General features: G+C 43.3%; 1 protein-coding gene across 1 annotated transcript in view; it reads right to left on the bottom strand.

Moving 5' to 3' along the window:
• The window catches only part of RP1 (RP1 axonemal microtubule associated), a 729,254-nt gene that overhangs the window by 538,401 nt on the left and 167,140 nt on the right, over positions 1–23,713 (bottom strand). Inside the window, exons 18-19 of the mRNA XM_077271713.1 lie at positions 11,160–11,365; positions 7,743–7,829 (exon numbers count right to left, since the gene is read on the bottom strand). Of these exons, the coding sequence (XP_077127828.1) occupies positions 7,743–7,829; positions 11,160–11,365 (293 nt within the window). The remainder of the gene's footprint in view (positions 1–7,742; positions 7,830–11,159; positions 11,366–23,713) is intronic.

Raw genomic sequence — 23,713 nt, 5'->3', positions numbered from 1 at the left:
GCCATGATATTTAAGTGCCACGTATATAAGTGCCACGTATTTAAGTGCCACGTATTTAAGTGCCACGTATTTAAGTGCCACGTATTTCACGTAAATGCCACGATATTTCAGTGCCACGTATTTCACTGAAATATCGTGGCACTTAAATATGTGGCACTTAAATATGTGGCACTGAAATATCGTGGCACTGAAATAACGTGGCACTGAAATACGTGGCACTGAAATACGTGGCATTGAAATACGTGGCACTGAAATACGTGGCACTGAAATACGTGGCACTGAAATACGTGGCACTATGACTGTCAGAAAATGTTCATTAAACGGTTAGGGATGAGTTTAGGGGTAGCGTTAGGGTTTGGATCCCTTTATCACCTTGATGGTGGTGGGTGACTTTTCAGTGTGTGTTCTGTTTTTTTTCTATAAAAACGCATGCGTTTTTAACGCAAACAAACGCGTTGAGATCGGACGCCATGTCGCGTTTGGAGAGCCCCTGATGTGCCTAAACAGTGAAAACTCCCCAATTCTAACTGAAACCCTAACCCCAACCCTAACCCTAGTCCTAACCCTAGCGCTACTTTCACACTAGCGTTTTTTTGCATACGTCGCAATGCGTCGTTTTGGCGAAAAAACGCATCCTGCAAAGTCATCTGCAGGATGCGTTTTTTCCCCATAGACTAACATTAGCGACGTATTGACACACGTCGCAAGCGTCGTTCGACGGTTGCGTCGTGTTGTGGCGGACCGCCGGCAGCAAAAAAGTTACATGTAACTTTTTTTGTGCTGACGGTCCACCATTTCCGACCGCGCATGCGCGGCTGGAACTCCGCCCCCACCTCCCCGCACCTCACAATGGGGCAGCAGATGCGTGGAAAAACAGCATCCGCTGCCCCCGTTGTGCGGCGCTTGCACAGTATGCGTCGGTATGTCGGGCCGACGCAGCGCGACGGCCCCGTACCGACGCTAGTGTGAAAGTAGCCTAACGGGAAAATGGAAATAAATATATTTTTTTAAATTTTATTATTTTTCCTAACTAAGGGGGTGATGAAGGGGGATTTGATTTACTTTTATAGCGTTTTTTGGGCGGATTTTTATGATTGGCAGCCGTCACACACTAAAAGACGCTTTTTATTGCAAAAAATAGTTTTTGCATCACCACATTTTGAGAGCTATAATTTATCCATATTTTGGCCCACAGAGTCATGTGAGATCTTGTTTTTTGCAGGACGAGTTGACGTTTTTGCTGGTACCATTTTCGGGTACATGACATTTTTTGATCGCTTTTTATTCCGATTTTTGGGAGGCGGAATGAACAAAAACCAGCAATTCCTGAAATTCTTTTAGGGGGTGCGTTTATACCGTTCCGCGTTTGGTAAAAAGGATAAAGCAGTTTTATTCTTCGGGTCAGTACGATTACAGCGATACCTCATTTATGTAATTTTTTTATGTTTTGGCGCTTTTACACAATAAAAACTATTTTATATAAAAAAATAATTGTTTTTGCATCGCTTTATTCTGAGAGCTATAACTTTTTTATTTTTCTGCTGATGATGCTGTATGGCGGCTTTTTTTTTGCGGGACAAGATGACGTTTTCAGCGGTGCCATGGTTATTTATATCCGTCTTTTTGATCGCGTGTTATTCCACTTTTTGTTTGGCGGTATGAGAATAAAGCGTTGTTTTTTGCCTCGTTTTTTTTTTTTTTTTTTTTTACGGTGTTCACTGAAGGGGTTAACTAGTGATATAGTTTTATAGGTGGGGTCGTTACGGACGCGGCGATACTAAATATGTGTACTTTTATTGTGTGGTGTTTTTTTTATTTAGATAAAGAAATGTATTTATGGGAATATATTTATTTTTTTTTTCTTTATTTAGGAATTTTTTTTTTTTTTTTTTTACACATGTGGAAAAATTTATTTTTAACTTTTTTACTTTGTCCCAGGAGGGGACATCACAGATCGGTGATCAGACAGTGTGCACAGCACTCTGCCTGATCATCGATCTCACAGGCACATTGCAGAGGCTTGCCGGCGCCTGCTATGAGGATTCTCAGCAGACGCCGGCAAGCAGGGTCATCTTATGACCCGAAAGGAGTCCCACGGCCATCTTGGATCCGGGGACTCCTTCCAGGTCACCGGAGCAGCGCGATCTCATCGCGCTGCTCCGGTGGGAGAGCGCAGGGAGCCCCCGTCCCTGCGCGATCCCCCTCTATGCCGCTGTCACTATTGACAGCGGCATCAGAGGGGTTAAATGCCCGCGATCGGCGACAGCGCCGATCGTGGGCATTGCTGCGGGGTGTCAGCTGTCATATACAGCTGACACCCGCACCCGATCACCGCGGCGCTCAGCGTGAGACCGCGGTGATCGGGGCGCCGTACTAGTACTGCGGCTGGCACTAATGCAGTGCCGGCAGCGCCGTACTAGTACGGCGCATGGCACGAAGGGGTTAAAGGGATATTCCCATCTCCAAAATCCTATCCTAGCAATTACCTCCAATTAGAAATGTGGTATAGTTTTTCTGATTTGCTATGTCTCTTTCCTCATGTGCAGACATTGCAGGACTTTGGTATCCAAGGTTACGACCACTAGCAACTAGCTAACAGTCACCATTTTAGTGGTCGTAACCATGGACACCTAAGGTTCTGCAATGCCCTGCATATGAGGAAAGAGACATAGAGAATCAGAAAAACTATACTACAGGGTGGGCCATTTATATGAATACCCCTAAATAAAATGGGAATGGTTGGGGGTATCAACTTCCTGCTTGTGGCACATTAAAATATGGGAGGGGGAAAACTTTTCAAGATGAGTGGTGACCATGGCGGCCTTTTTGAAGTTGGCCATTTTGGATCCAACTTTATTTTTTCCAATGGGAAGAGGGTCATGTGACACGTCAAACTTATTGAGAATTTCACAAGAAAAGCAATGGTGTGCTTGGTTTTAACGTAACGTTATTCTTTCATGAGTTATTTACAAGTTTATGACCACAAATAAAATGTGCTGCCCATTGTGTTGGATTGTCAATGCAACCCTTTTCTCCCACTCTTGACACACTGATAGCAACACCGCAGAAGAAATGCTAGCACAGGCTTCCAGTATCCATTGTTTCAGATGCTGCAGATCTCGTATCTTCATAGCATAGACAATTGCTTTCAGATGACCCCAAAGATAAAAGTCTAAGCGGGTCAGATTGGGAGACCTTGGTGACCATTCAACTGGCCCACGACAACCAATCCACTTTGCAGGAAACTGTTCATGTAGGAATGCTCAGACCTGACACCCATAATATGGTGGTCACATGACCCTCTTCCCATTGGAAAAAATAAAGTGGGATCTAAAATAGCCAACTTCAAAATAGCGGCCATGATCACCACCCATCTTGAAAAGTTTTCCCCCTCCCATATACTAATGTGTCACAAACAGGAAGTTGATATCACCAACTATTCCCATTTTATTTAGGTGTATCCATATAAATGGCCCACCCTGTACATTTCTAATTGGAGAATTTTGTTAATATTATTATTATTATTACTACTACAGCTATTACATATTAGGATCGGATCTTGGAGATAGGAATACCCCTTTAAATCTACAGGAGCTACAAAGATTTCTGGTATAAGAAAAAAAACTGGCAATGTCACTATGCTCTTTTATCAGTTAAGGAATATTTAAGGCAGATCTGTCAGCAGATTTCTCAATACTAACTGCTTACTTGACCTGATAAGGCTGATGCATTCATTTACTTTGAAAAACAATTTCAGAATGGATATATAATCCTGATATTAAAATTTACATTTTATGAGTCCAACAGAAAACTAAAAGAGCTCAAGAGCCCAAGTGTATTGAGTCTCTGCCTACCCAGCCTGGCCGACAGTGACAGCTTGTATGCAATTTCTGCAGCACCAAGGATGAAGGACACAGAGTCAATCCGGCTAAGTGGGCAGAGATTGAAATAACATTTTCAAAAATGATTACCATATACATTCATTCTGACATAATTTTTCACAGCAATTACACCAGCCTCATTTGCTTAACAATGTACTGTATTGCATCTGTATTGTGAAATCTGTTTCACAAAAAAGAAAAAATAGGGCCCGCACACCTTTAGTATTAAATTAATACACAGGTGCACAAATACGCTATGCAGCCAATATACTAATGTATATTGTGTACCCATAGATCCAAATTAACATCAAACAGGAGAGTTCAGAACTACCAGATAACATGGAGGGTTTGCTCCAGGATAGTATTAAACAGATATCCCAGTCTTGATGGAGCTGGTGAACTTATTTTGAAATTCTACATCACAATGGCTATATGATCCTTTTGCAAAGTTTCACTATCTAATATTAGAATGAACAATCCATAACATTTTTCATAAAGATTATACAGCTATTCTAACATGGTTTTAGAAAAGTCATTACACCAACCTCATCAAGTCTGAGATATTTATTTCAAAATGTCTGCAGGTTATATTGTGAAATCTGGTGACAGATCCACTTGGATGCATCGTCCTTTATGTCATACATGAGCTCTTCTTACTTCCTTACTGCAGACCAGTTTATTATAACACATTTTGGTTTCATGGGATTCTTAAAGGCTTTGTTAGCGCATTCTGTTCAGTACTGAAGCTGTAGCGGTATGTTGACGAATATACCTTGTCGGCTCGAATAACTCATTTGGTGATTTTAAGGGAATGTGATAAGGATAGAAATTGCTGTGACGCAGGGACCGCGTACCCCTTCAGGAATATAGTACAAAGCTGACTTTCTCTCCATTCTTCAGAGAAGAAAGGACTTAACCTGCTTAGGCAGTCAATGGGGAAGAAGGAATATAAAGTACGACTGTGCGATGCTATTATCCCTGTGCTAGCTCTCCCATCCTTCATGGCAATAAGGCTCGTATTGTTCTGTAATCCAGGCTGCCAGAAGACATAGCTTTCATAAGCAATAAAAAAGAGCAGCACAGACTATCTAGGCCCTGAGTATTTGTCACTGGGTCGGCTAAGACAAAATATGACATATTCTCCGAGATTAAACTTCCTCGGAGAATTATGGCCTTTTGCTTGTATTAGCTCAGCCAACAAAAGACTCGGAAAAAAACCAGCTAAATAATATGAAACCTTCCTCAAAGCAGATGGGTTACATATAAAAATATCATTCCTCAAGATGAGCTAATGAAAAACATGAAAAATAGTTTTGCTGTTTTCTAGCGCAGGATGTAATGGATCTCGCTTTTTCAGGGTTGTCAGAACAGCTCAGTTCTTTTACCAAATCTCAATTCGGAAAGCATCCCAGTGCTAAGTCTTGTTCAGTCATCTTGTCTGCCTTATGTGCCCCATGTGAACGTACCCTAGATGTCTCCTGAAATTTACCTGATATGCATCTTTGTTCCATGGGCTAAGATCTTGGAGACAGCTACTATATGGATGTGACATCGGGATGACAGAATAGCAGCTCCAGTTCTAAGAGATGAAGGATTTACATTCTAATAAATCTTGCTGTCAATCCGGACAAAGACCCAGATTCTGTTAGATTCCATGTTGGAGATTAGCATAGAAATGTCACCCAGCTACTGATGGCTTTAGTCAATGAAAGCACAGTAAAGTTTAGTCTGCTGACTTTGGGTCAAGTGACATTCGCAATCTAGAAAGATCACTAAACTTTAAACTCCAAGTGTTCTGGCATGGAAGTCATTAAGGGTCACTATAAACATGAGGGCCCAGGGACACAAATCAAATACAGAAGCTTCTCTAGACTTTATGTCCTGGTGCGTTTGTCCTTACTACATGGTGTCCCTCCACCAGTCTGCACAGGCGGCTTCCTACTGTCTGTTTAGTCATGCCCATTATCGTCTATATCACTTGTAGGAAGTGGTCCTCTTGTGTGAGACGGTGGACTAGCTGGTGTGCGGTATTCAAATGAGTACTATGTTTGGGCTTGTATTGCAGTTTTAATTTTGGCAATATATGGCCCTCTCTGTATGCACATTTTATCTAAGCTCCAGGGCACAACAATCGGGGTCGCAGAGAGCGCGACCGTGATCGGGCACGAGGACATTCAGCTGAAATGCATTGAAATACATGAAAAACAAATACTGTGATACACACTGGCGGCCAATCAGAAGCTGGCAGCTGACGTCAGCGTGCCAGTCACTGGAAGCACATGGCAGTGATGTTATGTGCTGCCCATCACTTGCACATTGAAGTCGGCTGCTGGCCTAAGCAACAAGTACAGAAGAGGACTTTATGTGGTGTGGGAGCAGAGGAAGGTGAGCAGAATTGCTTTTTTTATGCATTAAAGAACAGTGGCAGAATGGGGGACATATATACCAGCATGAGCCCAAGATGGGTGACATATATACCAGGATGAACCCAAGATGGGGGATATATATACCAGGATGAGCCCAAGATGGGGGATATATATACCAGGATGAGCCCTAGATGGGGGATATATATATATACCAGGATGAGCCCAAGAAGGGGGATATATATACCAGGATGAGCCCAAGATGGGGGATATATATACCAGGATGAGCCCAATATTGGGGACATATTTAACAGGATAAGCCCAAGATGGGGGACATATATTCCAGCATGAGCCCAAGATGGAGGACATATATACCAGGATGAGCCCAAGATGGGGGACATATATACCAAGATAAACTCAAGATGGTGGACACATAAACCAGGATACAGGATATACGATATATGCAAGAAAAGGGCCCAGAATGGGGCACATACATACCTGGAAGGGGTCCAGAATAGGTGACATTAGTACAGGATGGGGACATTAGTACATAATTGGGGAGGTGGGGCAACAGGTATGACCTTATAGAATTTTGAATGATACAAAGGCCTATACATCTGACTAACATGCAGAGGGGTCAAATCCAAATTTTCCATCGGGGCCCATCAGACTCTATTTAGGCCACTGCTAAGTTCCATATAGTATTATCCAGGAGATGCATAGTATGCATTTTGCCACTGAATGACAAAATATGTATGGTCTATGGAATTATTTAAGAAATGTATACACTTATCAGGGTGTTCTATAACATATTATATGTTATAACTTATAAATTAATGCAATACATTTATCTGAACACTATGTGGAACTATCCAGACATACAAAGCCTAAAGCGGGATCTTTCTGGGAATTGTATCCATATTTATCTATGCAACATATTATAGTATTTTCAGACACTGAATGCAATATTAATATTGGAAGTTTTGGCATTATTTTATTTGGGTACCATTGTTATATTTATTAAGCATATGTATTAGGTAAATCTGCCACCTTAGGACATTTGTGCCTTCTGGGTGCTGGCTACCATAGCTTTCTACATGTACCCATGTGGTTAACACCTTATAAAGTCTAACAAAAAATATCTGGGTCTGTTGTGTCTTTCTATGTGTCTATGAATCCCACCATCACAAAATACTGCATACAACACTGGCAATTAAAACATTTTTTACAGTTGAATTTCCCTGAAAGAAAATTACGGTAAATATTCAGCATATGACTTGATGTAAAATATTTTATGCAATCAAAGTTACACTGGAAGAAGTCAAAATTTTCTATCCATTAAGTTGCAGGATCTCTCTTTTTCCAAGTATTGCATCCTGGTCTTATGCCTTATTCCATTCCTCTCTTGTGGAACTGGTTATTATCTGCTGTCTGTTTTTTCTTTAAAAAATACTAATATTAGAAAAATTGAAAATCTATGCTTTGTAGAAGTCCGTACCTGTTTAAGCTCCCATTCATGATGATCACCACTTCCATCATGTCCTATCCTGATCTTGTAAAGTTTCCCAATACTTGGTATTTGCACCTGAAAACATATAACAAGTAAATAATATGGTTTACTTATCACTGAAACTTGCTTTCTAGTTATTTATTGTCTATTTGGTAACATCTATTCTAATACTTTACCCAAGAGCAAATGTGTGACTGTGATTTTCAAAATAAAATGTAGAGTATTAGTTTGGCTGAACAATCACTGGAAGTCATGTAGAGTAAGGTACAGTGGCATGTAAATGTTTGGACACTTTTGGTCAAAATTACAGTTATTGTAAACAGTTAAGCAAATTGAAGATGAAATGATCTCTTAAAGGTCTAAAGGTCTAAAGGTCTAAAGTCTAAAGATGACCCATTTACTTGGTATTTTAGGCAAAAATATATATATTGTCATTTTTTACATTTTAAAAATTACAAAAAGTAAAATGGGCTGATGCAAAAGCTTGGGCACTCTTGGAGATTTATGTGCTCAGATAAGTTTAAACAAGATTTCAGACATTAATTAGCCTGTTAGGGTTATGGCTTGTTTACTATTATCATTAGGAAAGGCCAAGTGATGCAAGTGCAGCGCCCCAGAGTCCTGGTCATTGCAGTACTGTGGCTCCGCCGCTAAGGGGGGCTATGGTACGTCTGATGGCACTGAAGGAGTTCATCTGACCAGGTATCACAGACACCAATACATTTCACAGTCTGGCCTCCAGGGGGAGCTAAGGGTTCTATTCATTAGGCCACTCCTCACAATCTGGTAAAACTGGGGGTTAGGCAGGAAGTTAGAAAGAAAGCTGACTGGGTTGGAACCAGGCAACACCTTGTGGCAGAGGGTGTTGTAGGGGAAGATTCAGAGGGGTCCCTGTCAGGGGTGGGATCCTGACAGAGGCCTAGCAACCAGAGAGAACGTTACGGGACCATGCCTGCACGATATAGCGGCGGTACCCCAAGAAAGGATAAGAAGCGAAGTTTATTGTGCTGAGTGAGAAACGAGATCAACGCAACAAGGAGAATACCAGTAGGAGTCGTGCTGTAAGACGAGGCAACATCCTATTGAGGCGCATAACCGGTGGCCGGAACGCCGAGGAAGTATAGAGCTCCAGGCCAAACTTCAAACCTACGGCAGGACAGTCAGTTACAGGCGGGCTGTCTCACCCAGACCCAGGAAGGCACAAGCGGGGTAACAACAGGAGTGGGGCGACGCTAGAGTCCCGGAAGAGCTCCGAGCCTCCCCGTCATACGGGTGCGTCCTAACCGTAAGATCAGGGGGACGTAGAGGGAGAACATCAGAATCGAGTTGTGAGGGAACACGAGAAACAGACACAACAGTTGTGGGTACTATCCCGTAAGCACAGCAGGGGAGGACCACAACACACAAGCGCAGGAAGGTAGGCACAGATTTCCACCTGCAAAGGGAACTCTGGAGGTGCCATCGGACCGGCCGGACTTGCGCAGCCTGGTTAACCGTATTCCGGATTGAGGACTCAGAAGCCTTCAGTAAAGAGGTAAAGAGACTGCAACCTGGTGTCCTCGTTATTGACCGCGACCGGCACTACACCGCACCGTAACATCAGCACCATACCATCACCTTTCATTGTGCGTCCCTCAGCAGGGTCACGGACCGGGTCTAGCCACCGTGACAACCCCAGAGCAGAGACTCACAGGCCCGGTACCGGGTACCCCTCGGCCCTTCGGCAGTGGGGGCGCTACACAAATTTCCCAGTTTTGTAAAAATCCAGCCTCCTCTAACCTTGTGCCAAAAACAGTAGCCATGGATTCTTCTAAGCAGCTGCCTAACACTCTGAAGATGAAAATGGTTGGAGCCCACAAACCAGGAGAAGGCTATACGAAGATAGTAAAGCGTTTTTAAGTTGCCCTTTCCTCAGTTCGAAATCTAACTAAGAATGTCAGTTAACAGGAACAGTGGAGGTCAAGATAAGGTCTTGAAGGTCAAGCAAAACTTCAGTGAGAGCTGCTCATAGGATTGCTAGAGAGGCAAATCAGAACTCCCACTTCACTGCAAAAGAACTTCGGAAAGATTAAGCTGATCTGGAGATGTGGTACATTGTTCTATCATTCAGAAACACCTGCACAAATACGGCCTTGAAGGAAGATTTAGAGGAAAACCTCTCTTGCATCCTCACCATAAAATTCAGCATCAGAAGCATGCAAAAGAACATCTAAACAAGCTTAATTCATTTTGAAAACAAGTCCTCTGGACCGATGAGGTTAAAATAGAACTCAATGGCCACAATGATCAAATGTATGGGTGGAGAAAAAAAGGCACAGAATTTCAAGAAAAGAATATCTCCCCAACCATTAAGCATGGGGGTGGATCAAACATGCTTTGGAGTTGTGATGTAGTTAATGGCTTCTACAAATGGAAAATGATTCTATCACGTCAAAATCCACAATACACGACCTCAAGAGACACAAGCTGAAGGTTTTACAATGACCCTCACAGTCCCCTGATCTGAATATCATTGGAAATCTGGCTAGACCTCAAAATAGCAGTGCATGCAAGACGACCCAGGAATCTCACAGAAGAGTAAGAATTTTTCAAGGAAGAATGGATGAAAATCTCTCAAATAAGAATTGAAAGACTCTTGGCTGGCTACAAAAAGTGTTTACAAGCTGAAAAGAGGGTGCTATTAGTTCCTAACCATACAGGGTGCTCAAACTTTTGCATCAGCCCATTTTCTTTTTCGTAATTTTTAAAATGTAAAAATTACAATATATATTATTATTTTTGCCTAAAATACAAAGGAATTGTGTCATCTGTAACTATAGGCCTTTTAGAGATAATTTCATCTTGATCTTACTCAACTGTTCACAAACAGTAATGTTGACTAGGGGTGCTCAAACTTTTACATGCCACTGTAAGTGTTTTACATGGCTGACGAGTAGATTTCCCACTACACATTTGTCTCCGTGTTTTTTTTGGTGGACACATGGTACGAAAAAAAAAAGTTGGACATGTGAGCAGCCCCATAGACTGTAATGCTGTGTGCCCACAATGAGTTTTTGATGAGGCATAATTTCACTGAGTGAAATACGCAGCGTCTTACAGTTCCAGCAGAGTGGATGGGATGTATAGAAATCTCCTGACCACTGTGTTTCTTTATTACTCAGCGTAAACTGACCTGCGCCTGATCATAGATCTTCATGGATAATGTCCTGCAATGCATCACAAAGCGCATACTTCTCCTTTTACTTTTTATATCAGATGATTTTTCTTTAGCAGCTGTAGGCAGACTAGTCTAGTCTAGTCTAGAATATTTATTTTACCACCTTATTACAATACTTGCACAAAGCAGTCATAAAGAGAAAGAAAAAATGTGGGTGAAGGTCTTTTCTATCTGTTGACTGTAATTACCTTAAATTCGTCTTCTTGTCTAGGTTGAAAGAGATGATCTTTGCTGCCTTTCCCAAGAGTGATAGGACCTGTGGACCCTTTGCTTCCATACACCCACAGTGTTACATTGGCTGACGTTCCAGCACTTCCAGTCAATACAGATACTTTCCATTCATTTGATGAATAAGGAGGGATCTCATTGCTACTCTGTCTTCTAGCATCTAGTTCTGTATTAAAAAAAATATTATGAAATATTCAGTAAAATGTAGATAGAAACTGCTACTAACACAAGAAGCTTAAGTAGGATGCACTGATGAATATCAGTAGAGATTTCATTCTATAACAGGTATATATTCTTAGCAGGTACTGATTCAAAGGTAACTCAGATGTAACCCAGCAATACCTTAAAATAAGCGCAGTGATTTACAGAATCAGAATGAAGAATGTAGTGAAACTTATGTACCAGTATGTATGCAACAGAAAAATATCACAGTAGCAAATATAACGTATGAAATCAGTACAGTCTCTATTAAACAATTACCGACATCTGCCGCACATGTGCGACGCATGTCGGGAGCAGTTGTATGGAGCACACCGTGAGACCTCCCTATACCCTGCAGATAATAGCTGTGACACACAGTCAGGAACTGTGTCTAAGGCTACGTTCACACTAGCGTTGTGCGCCGTTGCGTCGGCGATGCAACGCACAACGCACGCAAAAACGCGTCAAAACGCACGCAAAAACGCTGCGTTTTACGACGCATGCATCGGTTTTTGCCGAAAATCGGACGCAAGAAAAATGCAACTTGTTGCGTTTTCTTGGTCCGACGCTTGCGGCAAAAAAGACGCATGTGTCGCACAACGCAACAAAAAAAACGCATGCGTCCCCCATGTTAAGTATAGGGGCGCATGACGCATGCGTCGCCGCTGCGTCGCCGACGCAAACCCGACGCACATTAGCTTAACGCTAATGTGAACGTAGCCTAAGGGTACTGTCACACTCTGCAACTTTCCAACGATCACGACCAGCGATACGACCTGGCCGTGATCGTTGGAAAGTCGTTGTGTGGTCGCTGGAGAGCTGTCACACAGACCGCTCTCCAGCGACCAACGATGCCGAAGGCCCCAGGTAACCAGGGTAAACATCGGGTTACTAAGCGCAGGGCCGCGCTTAGTAACCAGATGTTTACCCTGGTTACCATCGTAAAAGTAAAAAAAAACAAACAGTACATACTCACATTCCAGTGTCCGTCAGGTCCCTTGCAGTCTGCTTCCCGCTCTGACTGACTCCCGGCCGTAAAGTGAAAGCAGATCACAGCGGTGACGTCACCGCTGTGCTCTGCTCTTAATTTCCGGCCGGCAGTCAGTTAGAGCGGGAAGCAGACTGCAAGGGACCTGAAGGACACCGGAATGTGAGTATGTACTGTTTGTTTTTTTTTACTTTTACGATGGTAACCAGGGTAAACATCGGGTTACTAAGCGCGGCCCTGCGCTTAGTAACCCGATGTTTACCCTGGTTACAAGCGAACGCATCGTTGGATCGGTGTCACACACACCGATCCAACGATGACAGCGGGAGATCCAGCGACGAAAGAAAGTTCCAAACGATCTGCTACGACGTACGATTCTCAGCAGGGTCCCTGATCGCTGCTGCGTGTCAGACACAGCGATATCGTATGGATATCGCTGGAACGTCACGGATCGTACCGTTGTAGCAACAAAAGTGCCACTGTGAGACAGTACCCTAACATTTGCTAGTGGAGACTGCTATCTTGTTAATGCCTGAACTGAACAATCAACATTATATAACAATATGTTAACGTGTCATGGCCACTTGCCCAAAGGTAAGAAAGCCTATATGAATATTTGTAATGACACTCCCAAACATATATTTTCCTACAAGAGACATGGAGTCAAAGTCCACCAATATAAATAAATTTCACAATAAATGAATTAAGAAATACATAAAGAAAACAATACACAAACAAAAATCGAATAACATGATTTAAAAAGTTAATAGAAAAGACACAGGTGATAGTAGTAGCTGATCCACAATTATGTGGTGGGTAATGCAGGTCAGCTATACATAAACACCATAAACGCACTCTGTCCACTAATGGCACATCTGAAAAAGAGACAACACGATAGATCTCTCATAGCTATGTTAGTGTAACACAGGTAATTGGATGCAGTGACACAGAGGCACAGAGCAAGGGTAAACACAGGGGTAAACAATTAGGCCCCTTTCAAACATCATTTTTTTTGCCGATCGACGGATCCGTCGCAGATTGTGAAAAATTGATGCAACAGATTCGTTTTTTCCACGCATCCAACTAGCGGATCTGGCTAAATAAATTGGAGCATGCTCAGTTAAAAAAATTGAATCCGTCGCTGGATTCCATCATTTGATGGATCCAGTGCCCATAGGCTTCCATTCGAGCAAACGAAGGATGGCGACGGATCCGTCGCTGTCCGTTTTTTCGACAGACACAAAAAACATTACTTTGTCCATTGTCTCCGGCTGCCAGACAAACAATTTTCGACGATCCGGCGAACAACGGATGAAATGTGAGGCCATCTGTCGCAATCCGTCGCAAATACAAGTCTATGAGAAAAAAACGGATCCGGTGGAATCAGTCACCGGATTCGTTTTTTTTAAATTCGACGGATTGTGACTGACGGCAAAAAACTGATGTGTGAAAGAGGCTTACTGGTTTAATTATTACAGGGATAGACCGCCTCGCAGGGAGTAACAGAATAAATCAGATGAATGCCGAGGGATACAAAGGGAAAGGATAACTAACTTAAGGTGACAGTATATATATGTCTCAATTTCACTTAGCGTGACTCGGGTGTCTGTCTCTTCTCCTGGGTTGGGTGGCTGCTGGCTCAGGCTGATGTTGCGTTCTTCTGGCTTCCCCACCTAACAAGTCGATCTCCTTCTGGCTGCAGCGGGCCAGAGGGTCTGAGCCCCTAGTCCATTTTGCTGCGGCACAGCCAAGGGTCATCCACAGCAATTCTCCACCAGGTGTATGCTTCTCCGCACGCCCGACAAGGTCTGAGAGTCCTTGCTGCACCCAGCATTATCGCTGCCGCGCAGCCTGTTACTAACCGCTGCTCAGCTGCGTTCCTCACTGACTTCTCTCTGGCGGAAAGCCCCTCTCTTTTCCCGCACAAACCCTCTTATATTTCTCTGGCTCCCCATGCCCCCTCTACAAAGGTCAAGGGTCTGCTCCATCCTCAATCTCCTTCCCCCCTGCAACAGTAGACCTGGCCTCAGCAGTTCCGGACCCAGTGCCCTGTCAGCACCCACAGCCCGTTCTTCTCCCCTACATTTATTACACATCAAGTACTAAAGTGCCAGTGAATAGATTTTAAATCCCTTGTAATGTATGAGTAAGTTAGATTTGACAAGCCAGTAGCGGATGCATGGAAACCACTTTGCTTCTAAATAAAGATCAGAGTAAGTATTGTAATCACTACAGTGCTATAAAAGTGCAGAGTTGAAGAGACTGATGTTATAAAAGATAAATAAAAGGGACCATCTTACCCATCATAACCCATGTGGATCAGCACAAATGGCAGTACCAACGCATGTTTTGCATGGGTTTCCTTGGGGGGATGTCTGGAAGAGGAGCAGAAGGAGCTGGGCCAATTCACAGCTAGTGAGCGGAAAGGCAGACAGGTGAACAGCAGCTGGGTGGGAACACCAAAAACAAGAACATACTGCTCACACTTTCAGAGCATGTTTTTTAGGAAGCTCTGCGTCACCAAGTTCAGCACACACGTGAGGCAAGGGATGTACATCAAACTGGCTAGGCCCAAAGCTTCGTTCATTATCTCACACCATCAGGCAAAGCTTGAGGTTCACCGGCACCAACCACTCATCTGTCAGCTGGACTGATGCCAGTCCACAGCTCCTGTGCATTGTGTGATTTTTTTTCCCCAAACAGAGGAGTTTAAGTCTAGCCTGCTGTTGTTTTCCCCCTGGTGGTGGTGCAGATCTTACTGTGACCAGATGAGGAGGCGGTAGAAGAAGCGATGTAGGATGAGGAGGCAACCTGGACAGATAAAGCTTTGGCCCGCAGCACCCAATGCTTCTCTTAGCTGCTCAACCCTGTTCCTCCAAAACCAGCTTCTCCACCATGACAGAAGATCAGCTCTCCACCCTCCTGTCTAGATCACATCTCACCACTTGCACGCTTGATCCGCTCCCATCCCACCTCATCCCTAACCTTACTACAGTCTTCATCCCAACCCAAACACACCTCTTCGACCTCTCACTCACAACTGGTGTCTTCCCCTCATCCTTCAAACATGCCAAGATCACACCCATCCTCAAAAAGCCCTCCCTCGACTCATCCTCTGTGTCTAGCTATCACCCAATATCTCTTCTCCCTTATGCCTCAAAACTACTGGAATAGCATGTCCATCTTGAACTGTCCTCCCACCTCTCCTCCTGCTCCCTCTTTGACCGTTTACAATCTGGCTTCCGACCCCATCACTCAACTGAAACTGCCCTAATTAAAGTCACCAATGACCTACTAACCACCAAGAGCAAGTGACACTACTCTGTCCTCCTTCTCCTGGACCTGTCTTCTGCCTTTGACACTGTGGACCATTCCCTTCTGCTACAGATTCTATCATCTCTTGGCATTACAGACTTGGCCTTATCCTGGATCTCATCATATCTAACAGACCGAACTTTCAGTGTCTCCCTCTCCCACACCACCTCTTCACCTCGCCCCTTGTCTATCGGTGTCCCTCAAGGCTCAGTTCTGGGACCCCTACTCTTCTCCATCTACACCTTTGGCCTGGGACAGCTCATAGAATCCCACGGTTTGCAGTATCATCTCTACGCCGATGACACGCAGATGTACCTATCCGGACCTGACATCACTTCCTTACTCACCAAAATCCCACACTGTCTGTCTGCTATCTCGGCCTTCTTTTCTGCTTCCTTTCTAAAATTGAACATGGACAAAACAGATTTCATCATCTTTCCACCGTCTCACTCTACCCCTCCACCAGACCTATCCATCAATGTCAATGGCTGCTCACTTTCCCCAGTCCCGCATGCTCGGTGCCTTGGGGTGATCCTTGACTCTGCCCTCTCTTTTAAGCCACATATCCAAGCCCTTGCCTCCTCCTGCCATCTCAAACTCAAAAATATTTCCAGGATCCGAGCATTCCTCGACAACAAAACCACAAAAACACTAGTGCACTCCCTTATCATCTCCCAAATTGACTACTGCAACCTCCTACTCTTTGGCCTCCGCTCTAGCACTCTGGCACCACTCCAATCCATCCTACACTCTGCTGCCTGACTAACCTAACTGTCTCCCCACTATTCCCCAGCCTTTCCCCTATGCCAAGCCCTTCACTGGCTTCCTATCATCCAGAGACTTCAGTTCAAAACCCTTACTATGACATACAAAGCCATCCACAACCAGTCTCCTCCATACATCTGCGACATGGTCTCTGTTACTTACCTACACGCAACCTTCGATCCTCACAAGATCTCCTTCTCTACTCCCCTCTTATCTCCTCCGCATCCAAGGCCGTCCAATCCAGTACAGGGGTGTGCTGAAGCTGTCAGTACTTTGATTGACAGCTTGGCTTGGCAATCTGGTACAGGCGAATTTAGCACCGGTGAAGTCTTTACATACCGAGAAGCTCCAAAGTATGTGATGCCAAAGAAGGGAGGCCCTGCACAGCGGGTAATCTGTCTGATTACTGATCTCCTCACAGAAGGCATTGCTTCAAAGATGGCCACTGCCACTACAGCTCCTCCCACTCCTCCCGCTTCTACACTGCAGGTAAATACTGCAGCAAGTTTGGATGACTTTTCCCCACAGGGGGTTACTATAGTACACACAGCAGAGCTAATTAAAGCATTGCAGGATACTTTTAAAGCAGAACTCGCCTCGCTATGCTGACTGTCAGAGTCACAGTTGCAGGATATTGCTCACCGTACATCTGCATTAGAAGAAAAGATGGATGCTGTGGCAGATTCATTACAGGAGGATCAGGGGGCTCTAAAACAGCACATGGAGCATATCAATGAACTAGAATTGAAATGTGAATATTTTGAAAACAGATCCCGCAGGGGTACCTTGCGCATACGAGAGGATATCCCAGCCCTTAAAGATACGGCCACCACGCTTTTTGCTGCATTACTCCCACAAACAGATCCAGCTCTGCATATTACTAGAATACACAGGGCTGTGGGAAAGCCCCGATCAGACAATAACCCTAGAGATGTCATCCTTAAACTACATTATGAGGAAATGCGAGACTTGATCTTAACGGCGGCATGAGGACTTTCCACGCTGCTCGGGCTACCAAATACAGTTCGTATTTTTGCAGACATAGCACCTGCTACTCTCTCCAGGAGGAGAAAGTTAAGACCACTGCTGCCTTACAAGCAGCTTGGATTAAATATTGGTGGGGTTTCCCCTTTGCATTACTCTTCTCTGCAAATAATAAGACCTATAAGTGCAGGTCATTAGAAGAAGGCAATCTAGCCTTAAACCAAGTTGGTATTCCAGAGCCGGATGTCCCTCAATCACTACCACCTCGACAATCAAGGCCTACGAGGGAATGGACAGTAGTCCCTAGGACAAGACGTCAAGATTTAAATGCTACTTGACCTACATCAAACAGCATATGTCTAACTTTAGGGTGAAACCCCTACTTTCTTGTGTCCAAAGGACTCTCATGGGTTTAATGTAGCCTATGGGTGTTGGACATTCTGGTTACTGGTTATCTCTGTTATGCTTTAATAGTTTAATCCATGCAGATGACTCTCACTGGTTCTATTTGAATATTATCAGTTTTGGCTGTTTTGATCCTTTTATAGTAATACTAGATGGTGGCCCGATTCTAACGCATCGGGTATTCTAGAATATGCATGTCCACGTAGTATATTACCCAGTCACGTAGTATTTTGCCCAGTCATGTAGTATAATGCTCCATGCAGTTATGGCCCCATAGATGCCCCATATAATGCTCCATGCAGTTATGGCCCCATAGATGCCCCATATAATGCTCCATGCAGTTATGGCCCCATAGATGCTCCAAATAATGCTCCATGCAGTTCTTTATGGCCCCATAGATGCTCCATATAATGCCCCATATATTGCTCCATGCAGTTATGGCCCCATAGATGCCCCATATAATGCTCCATGCAGTTATGGCCCCATAGATGCTCCATATAATGCTCCATGCAGTTATGGCCCCATAGATGCCCCATATAATGCTCCATGCAGTTATGGCCCCATAGATGCCCTATATAATGCTCCATGCAGTTATGGCCCCATAGATGCCCCATATAATGCTCCATGCAGTTATGGCCCCATGGATGTCCCATATAATGCTCCATGCAGTTATGGCCCCATAGATGCCCATATAATGCTCCATGCAGTTATGGCCCCACAGATGCCCCATATAATGCTCCATGCAGTTATGGCCCCATAGATGCCCCATATAATGCTCCATGCAGTTCTTTATGGCCCCATAGATGCTCCATACAGCATCTAATGTAATGCTGCTGCTGCTGCAATAAAAAAAAAATCACATACTCACCTCTCGTCGCTGCTCCTCAGCGTCCCGTCTCTCCGCACTGACTGTTCAGGCAGAGGGCGGCGTGCACACTAATACGTCATCGCGCCCTCTGACCTGCACAGTCACTGCAAGAGGACGGGAAGACGGAGCGGTGCCCGGCGGATGGAACGTGGACAGGTGAATATGAAATACTCACCTGCTCCTGGCGCTCCTGATGCTGTCCCTGCCTGTCCCATGGTACCGCAGCTTCTTCGCGCCTGCGCGAGAAGGACCTGCCATGATGTCACGGTCACATGACCATGACATCATGGCAGGTCCTTCTCGCGCAGGCGTGCAGGGGCTGTGATGACGTCGCGGTCACATGACCGTGACGTCATGGCAGGTCCTTCTCGCGCAGGCGGAATACGGAGGGTGAGTATAGCAGATTTTTTGGTTTTTTATTATTTTTAACATTACATTTTTTACTATTGATGCCGCATAGGCAGCGTCAATAGTAAAAAGTTGGGGACACACAGGGTTAATAGCAGCGGTAACGGAGTGCGTTACCCGCAGCATAACGTGGTCCGTTACCGCCGACATTAACCCTGTGTGAGCGGTGACCGGAGGGGAGTATGCGGGTGCTGGGCACTGACTGCAGGGAGGAAGGAGCAGCCATTTTCTTACGGACTGTGCGCATCGCTGATTGGTCGTGGCTGCTTTGCCGCGACCAATCAGCGACTTGGATTTCCATGACAGACAGAGGCAGCGACAAATGAATATCCGTGAAAGACAGACAGACAGACAGAAGGACAGACAGAAAGACGGAAGTGACCCTTAGACAAGTATATAGTAGATGTGCCAGTTGTGATCGACCTTGTTTTGTTTGTCTGGGTTGGTATCAACTGGCATAGAAATTTAATATAAACCGGGGTTTTGCTTGCGGGGTTAATACATGTTAACTAACTATAGTGAATTTTGGATTGCTGTTGTTAAGAAGGGCCTCCAGATTAGAATTGGGCTTGTTGCCCATTTATTGTTAGATGTTTGTTATTTGTCACGTGTCTTTGTCTGAACTCTTCATGTCTGAAGTATTTTAATTCCGCCTATTCTTTTTTTTTTTTATATCCACATGGGAACATAAAATGAGAGGTGTGGCTATATTCCTTAATAACAGTTTTCCGTGACAGCCTGATAGTTCTTACACAGACCAAGAGGGTAGATTATTTATTCTACAGGGAATATTACAGGGACAGAATATTTGTATTGTGAATAGTTATCTTCCATCATCAGCCCAACTCTCAGTTTTTAAGTTTATATTATCCAAACTCAACACGCTCTCATTTCATCACCTGATATGGTGTGGCGATTTCAATTTTACTATTAACCCAACCTTAGATAGTAGTGCCGAGAGATGCTCTGATGTCGCTAAAGTAGAGAGGAAAAATATTCTTAGTCTTTTGAGAAAGAACCATTTAACGGACCTGTGGAGGGAATTGAATGGGATGTCAAGGGGTTATACATACTTTTCTCCAGCATATAAGACATACTCTAGAATTGATCTTCAATTGACAACAGCTACCTCGCTCCCAGCAGCTTTATATACACGTCATGTACCCTCCTCATGGTCAGACCATGATGCGATTATTTCAGTCTTCAAATTTAATATAACTATGTCCAGGCTGTATAGATGGAGATTAAATGAGTCTTTACTGGCAGATCCTGTCAATATTACCTTTATTAAGGAAGACTTAACTAAATTTTTTTTAAATTAATGCAACGGGAGCGTCTTCACCTGGAGTGATTTGGCTAACACAAAAAAAATACATCACCGGCTCCTTAATCAAATTAGCGGCCAACAAAAAAAAAGAGTGGTCTGAGTTACAGACTAGATTGGAAAATAAACTTTTAAAACTAGAATTGGCTAACCAACTCTCTACCTTCCTGTTTTTAACGAAACCAATTCAAGATACAAAATTACAATATATGCTATTCTCACTACCAACACAGAGTGGGCCTTAACCTGGACTAAAGCCAAATTTTATAGACAGGCCAATAAACCCAATAAGATGCTGGCTCGTAAGCTTAGAATAAGATAGTCACTCAACATCATATCTTCCATAAAAGATCCTAATGGGCAGATTTCGGCACACCCTGACGCTATAATACTTTTCATACGCACTATCAGAGCTTATACTCCGCTCCGCAACCTCGCCTTCCTTTACTACGGAAGTCTTTTCTCCATAACCTTCACCTGCCCAAAATTACTTAATCCACGCCCCCGCAACTTCAATTAGACATTTCAGAAGAAGAAATAGTTTCAACAAGTAAAAAAAATAAAAAAGGAAAGGCACCGGATGCTGACGGTTTTACGACAATTTATTGTCTAAAATTTAGTGAGACACTCATTCCATATATAAAAAACTTTTGTAAATCCCTTTTAAATGGTTCGCAAATGCCCCCCGAGATTTATATAGCGCACGTAACCATGATCCCCAAACCCAAGAGAGACCATCTACTAACAAAAAACTATAGACCAATTTCTCTGCTAAATGTCGACCTTAAAATTTTTACATCTATCATAACTGATAGGATTAACAAAATACTTCCTTATCTCATTCATCGGGATCAGGTTGGTTTTATGCCAATGAGACAGTTGCCAGATAATATAAGACGGGCATTAAATATCATTCACACAGCTAATCTCCACTGAAAGCATCTCTTACTATTGGCCCTGGATATTTTAAAATCATTCGATACGCTGTCTTGGTCATATCTCTTTACGGTCCTATTGGAATATGGGTTTTCTCCTAAACTTGTCTCAAATTACTATATGAAAGGCCTATTGCTTATTTAAAACTTTATTACAAGTCTGCACAGATCGCTCAATTAATCAGTACTTGCACATGCAATAATAAACCCAGATGGGTTCTTTTAGAATCTTTTCTTTACAAACCATCATCACTGCCAGGCCTAATATGGTCTTCAGAGTGGATCCCACTGGGTCTAATAACTATAGCGCCTTTTACAGTTCAATCACTACTCCTTTGGAGGAAAGTGCGGTTTAAATATGGACTGCAATCTAATCCCTCCCCACTGACTACTATATTACACAATCCCATGTTCCAACCACGCCTTGAGTCACAATTTTTTTCATGGTGGACGTTAAAAGGAATTTATATACTTAAGCATCTCTGCTCCCCATTCAATGTCTCACTTAATAGACAGGAATTTGTCAAAAATATGAGCCCCCAGTCAGAGAAACTATGCAAATAAATCAGATATTCCACTTTGCCAAGCAAATTCTCCCAAATATAACCCCTCTCCAGGTAACAAGCCTTGATGATAAGTGTTTAAATGATCAGTTGGATAGGGGAACAATCTCACTGATTTATTCCACCATTAGCCCGCCACACGATGATAGAAAACTAAAATACATGTTACAATGGGAAGAGGATTTAGGTTTTAACATGTCAATAGATGAATGGCACCTCAGCTGTGATACATTGTCAAGAGAAAGTCACCAAATGTCCCTTATAGAGACTTCCTTGAAAGTTCTACATAGAGCATACTACATCCCAGACAAAATCCATAGCATCTACTCAAGTGTTTCTGGTGAATGCTTCAGAGGGTGCAAGGCATCGGGTGATATGAAACACATCTGGTGAACTTGTACAGTTGTATCCGACCTATGGCAAAAAGGTGAAATGCCTAATAGAGAAAATGTTTGGTGGATCGATTGATTTAGAACCCTGCCTTTTTGTTGGGAACTAGGCTCCTGAGATTCTCAAAAAACTCTCACGAACTTGTAAATTATTTGTGTATGGTCACCAAGATCCATAATGCGACGAAATGGAAAACTCCCTCACTTTCGATATCTTTAGTAAAAGAAAGAAAGAACACCATCATGTTATATGAATGAATAGAAGCAACTAGAACTAGAACTAGGACTCTTTCTTTAAAGTATGGAACCCTTGGATTAGACTAAATTCTAAAGCACAATTGGACCTGGCTCTGCGACTATCCCCTTAGTGATTCAGTGTCTAGAGTTGGATAAAATCTGGATTAATATTTAACTCTGAGATCAATAGTTCTATATTTGTGATAGAATAGAATAATATGTGATATTGTGCTCTCCCATGAGTTGGTCTATGGTAATGATACTGTAATCTCATAACCCATGTTTAACCAGATTTGAATTTATCGTGCTGCTGACTCTGTGGGTGGGTGCTTAACATCATCTATAGAGATACTTATATGGATGCAGTGTGTAACGTGGATTACTTATTTGCATTCCCTGTGTTCTACCCTACCCCTACCTTTGTCTTGTCTTCCCTTTTGATAAACCGAGATCGGTAATTGAGATAACAATACGTGCTCCCCTGCGTGGGAGAGCGATTTCATATTTCAAAATAAAACTTATTGAAACTAAAAGATGAAAAAAAGCAGACCAGAAAAAAATTGTTCTTTGGCCTACAAAAGGCAATGAGAAGACTGATGCCAATTACTTATTTATCACACTACTAGAAAACACACAGTGATCCAGAAAAATTGTTTCTTTGGCCTACAAATGGCAACAAGATGGCTGATGCCAATTATTTCTTTTGCAACGCTAGTAGAAAAAAAATGGTCTAGAAAAATGTGTTCTTTGGCCACTAGTGTTGAGCGATACCTTCCGATACTTGAAAGTATCGGTACCGGATAGTATCGGCCGATATCCGAAAAATATCGAATATCGCCGATACCGATACCCGATACCAATACAAGTCAATGGGACACAAGTATCGGAAGGTATCCTGGATGGTTTCCAGGGTCTGAAGGAGAGGAAACTCTCCTTCAGGCCCTGGGATCCATATTCATGTGTAAAATAAAGAATAAAAATAAAAAATAGGGATATACTCACCCTCTGACGCGCCCTGGTAATAACCGCTGTAACCGGCAGCCTCCGTTCCTAAGAATGAGTGCCTGAAGGACCTTCGATGACGTCGCGGCTTGTGATTGGTCGCGTGAGCGCTCATGTGACCGCTCACGCG

The sequence above is a fragment of the Ranitomeya variabilis genome, chromosome 6 (genome assembly GCF_051348905.1).
Source record: "Ranitomeya variabilis isolate aRanVar5 chromosome 6, aRanVar5.hap1, whole genome shotgun sequence".
Taxonomy (NCBI): domain Eukaryota; kingdom Metazoa; phylum Chordata; class Amphibia; order Anura; family Dendrobatidae; genus Ranitomeya; species Ranitomeya variabilis.
The sequence above is the reverse complement of the archived record's forward strand: the minus strand, read 5'-3'. Positions and strand labels throughout refer to the sequence as shown.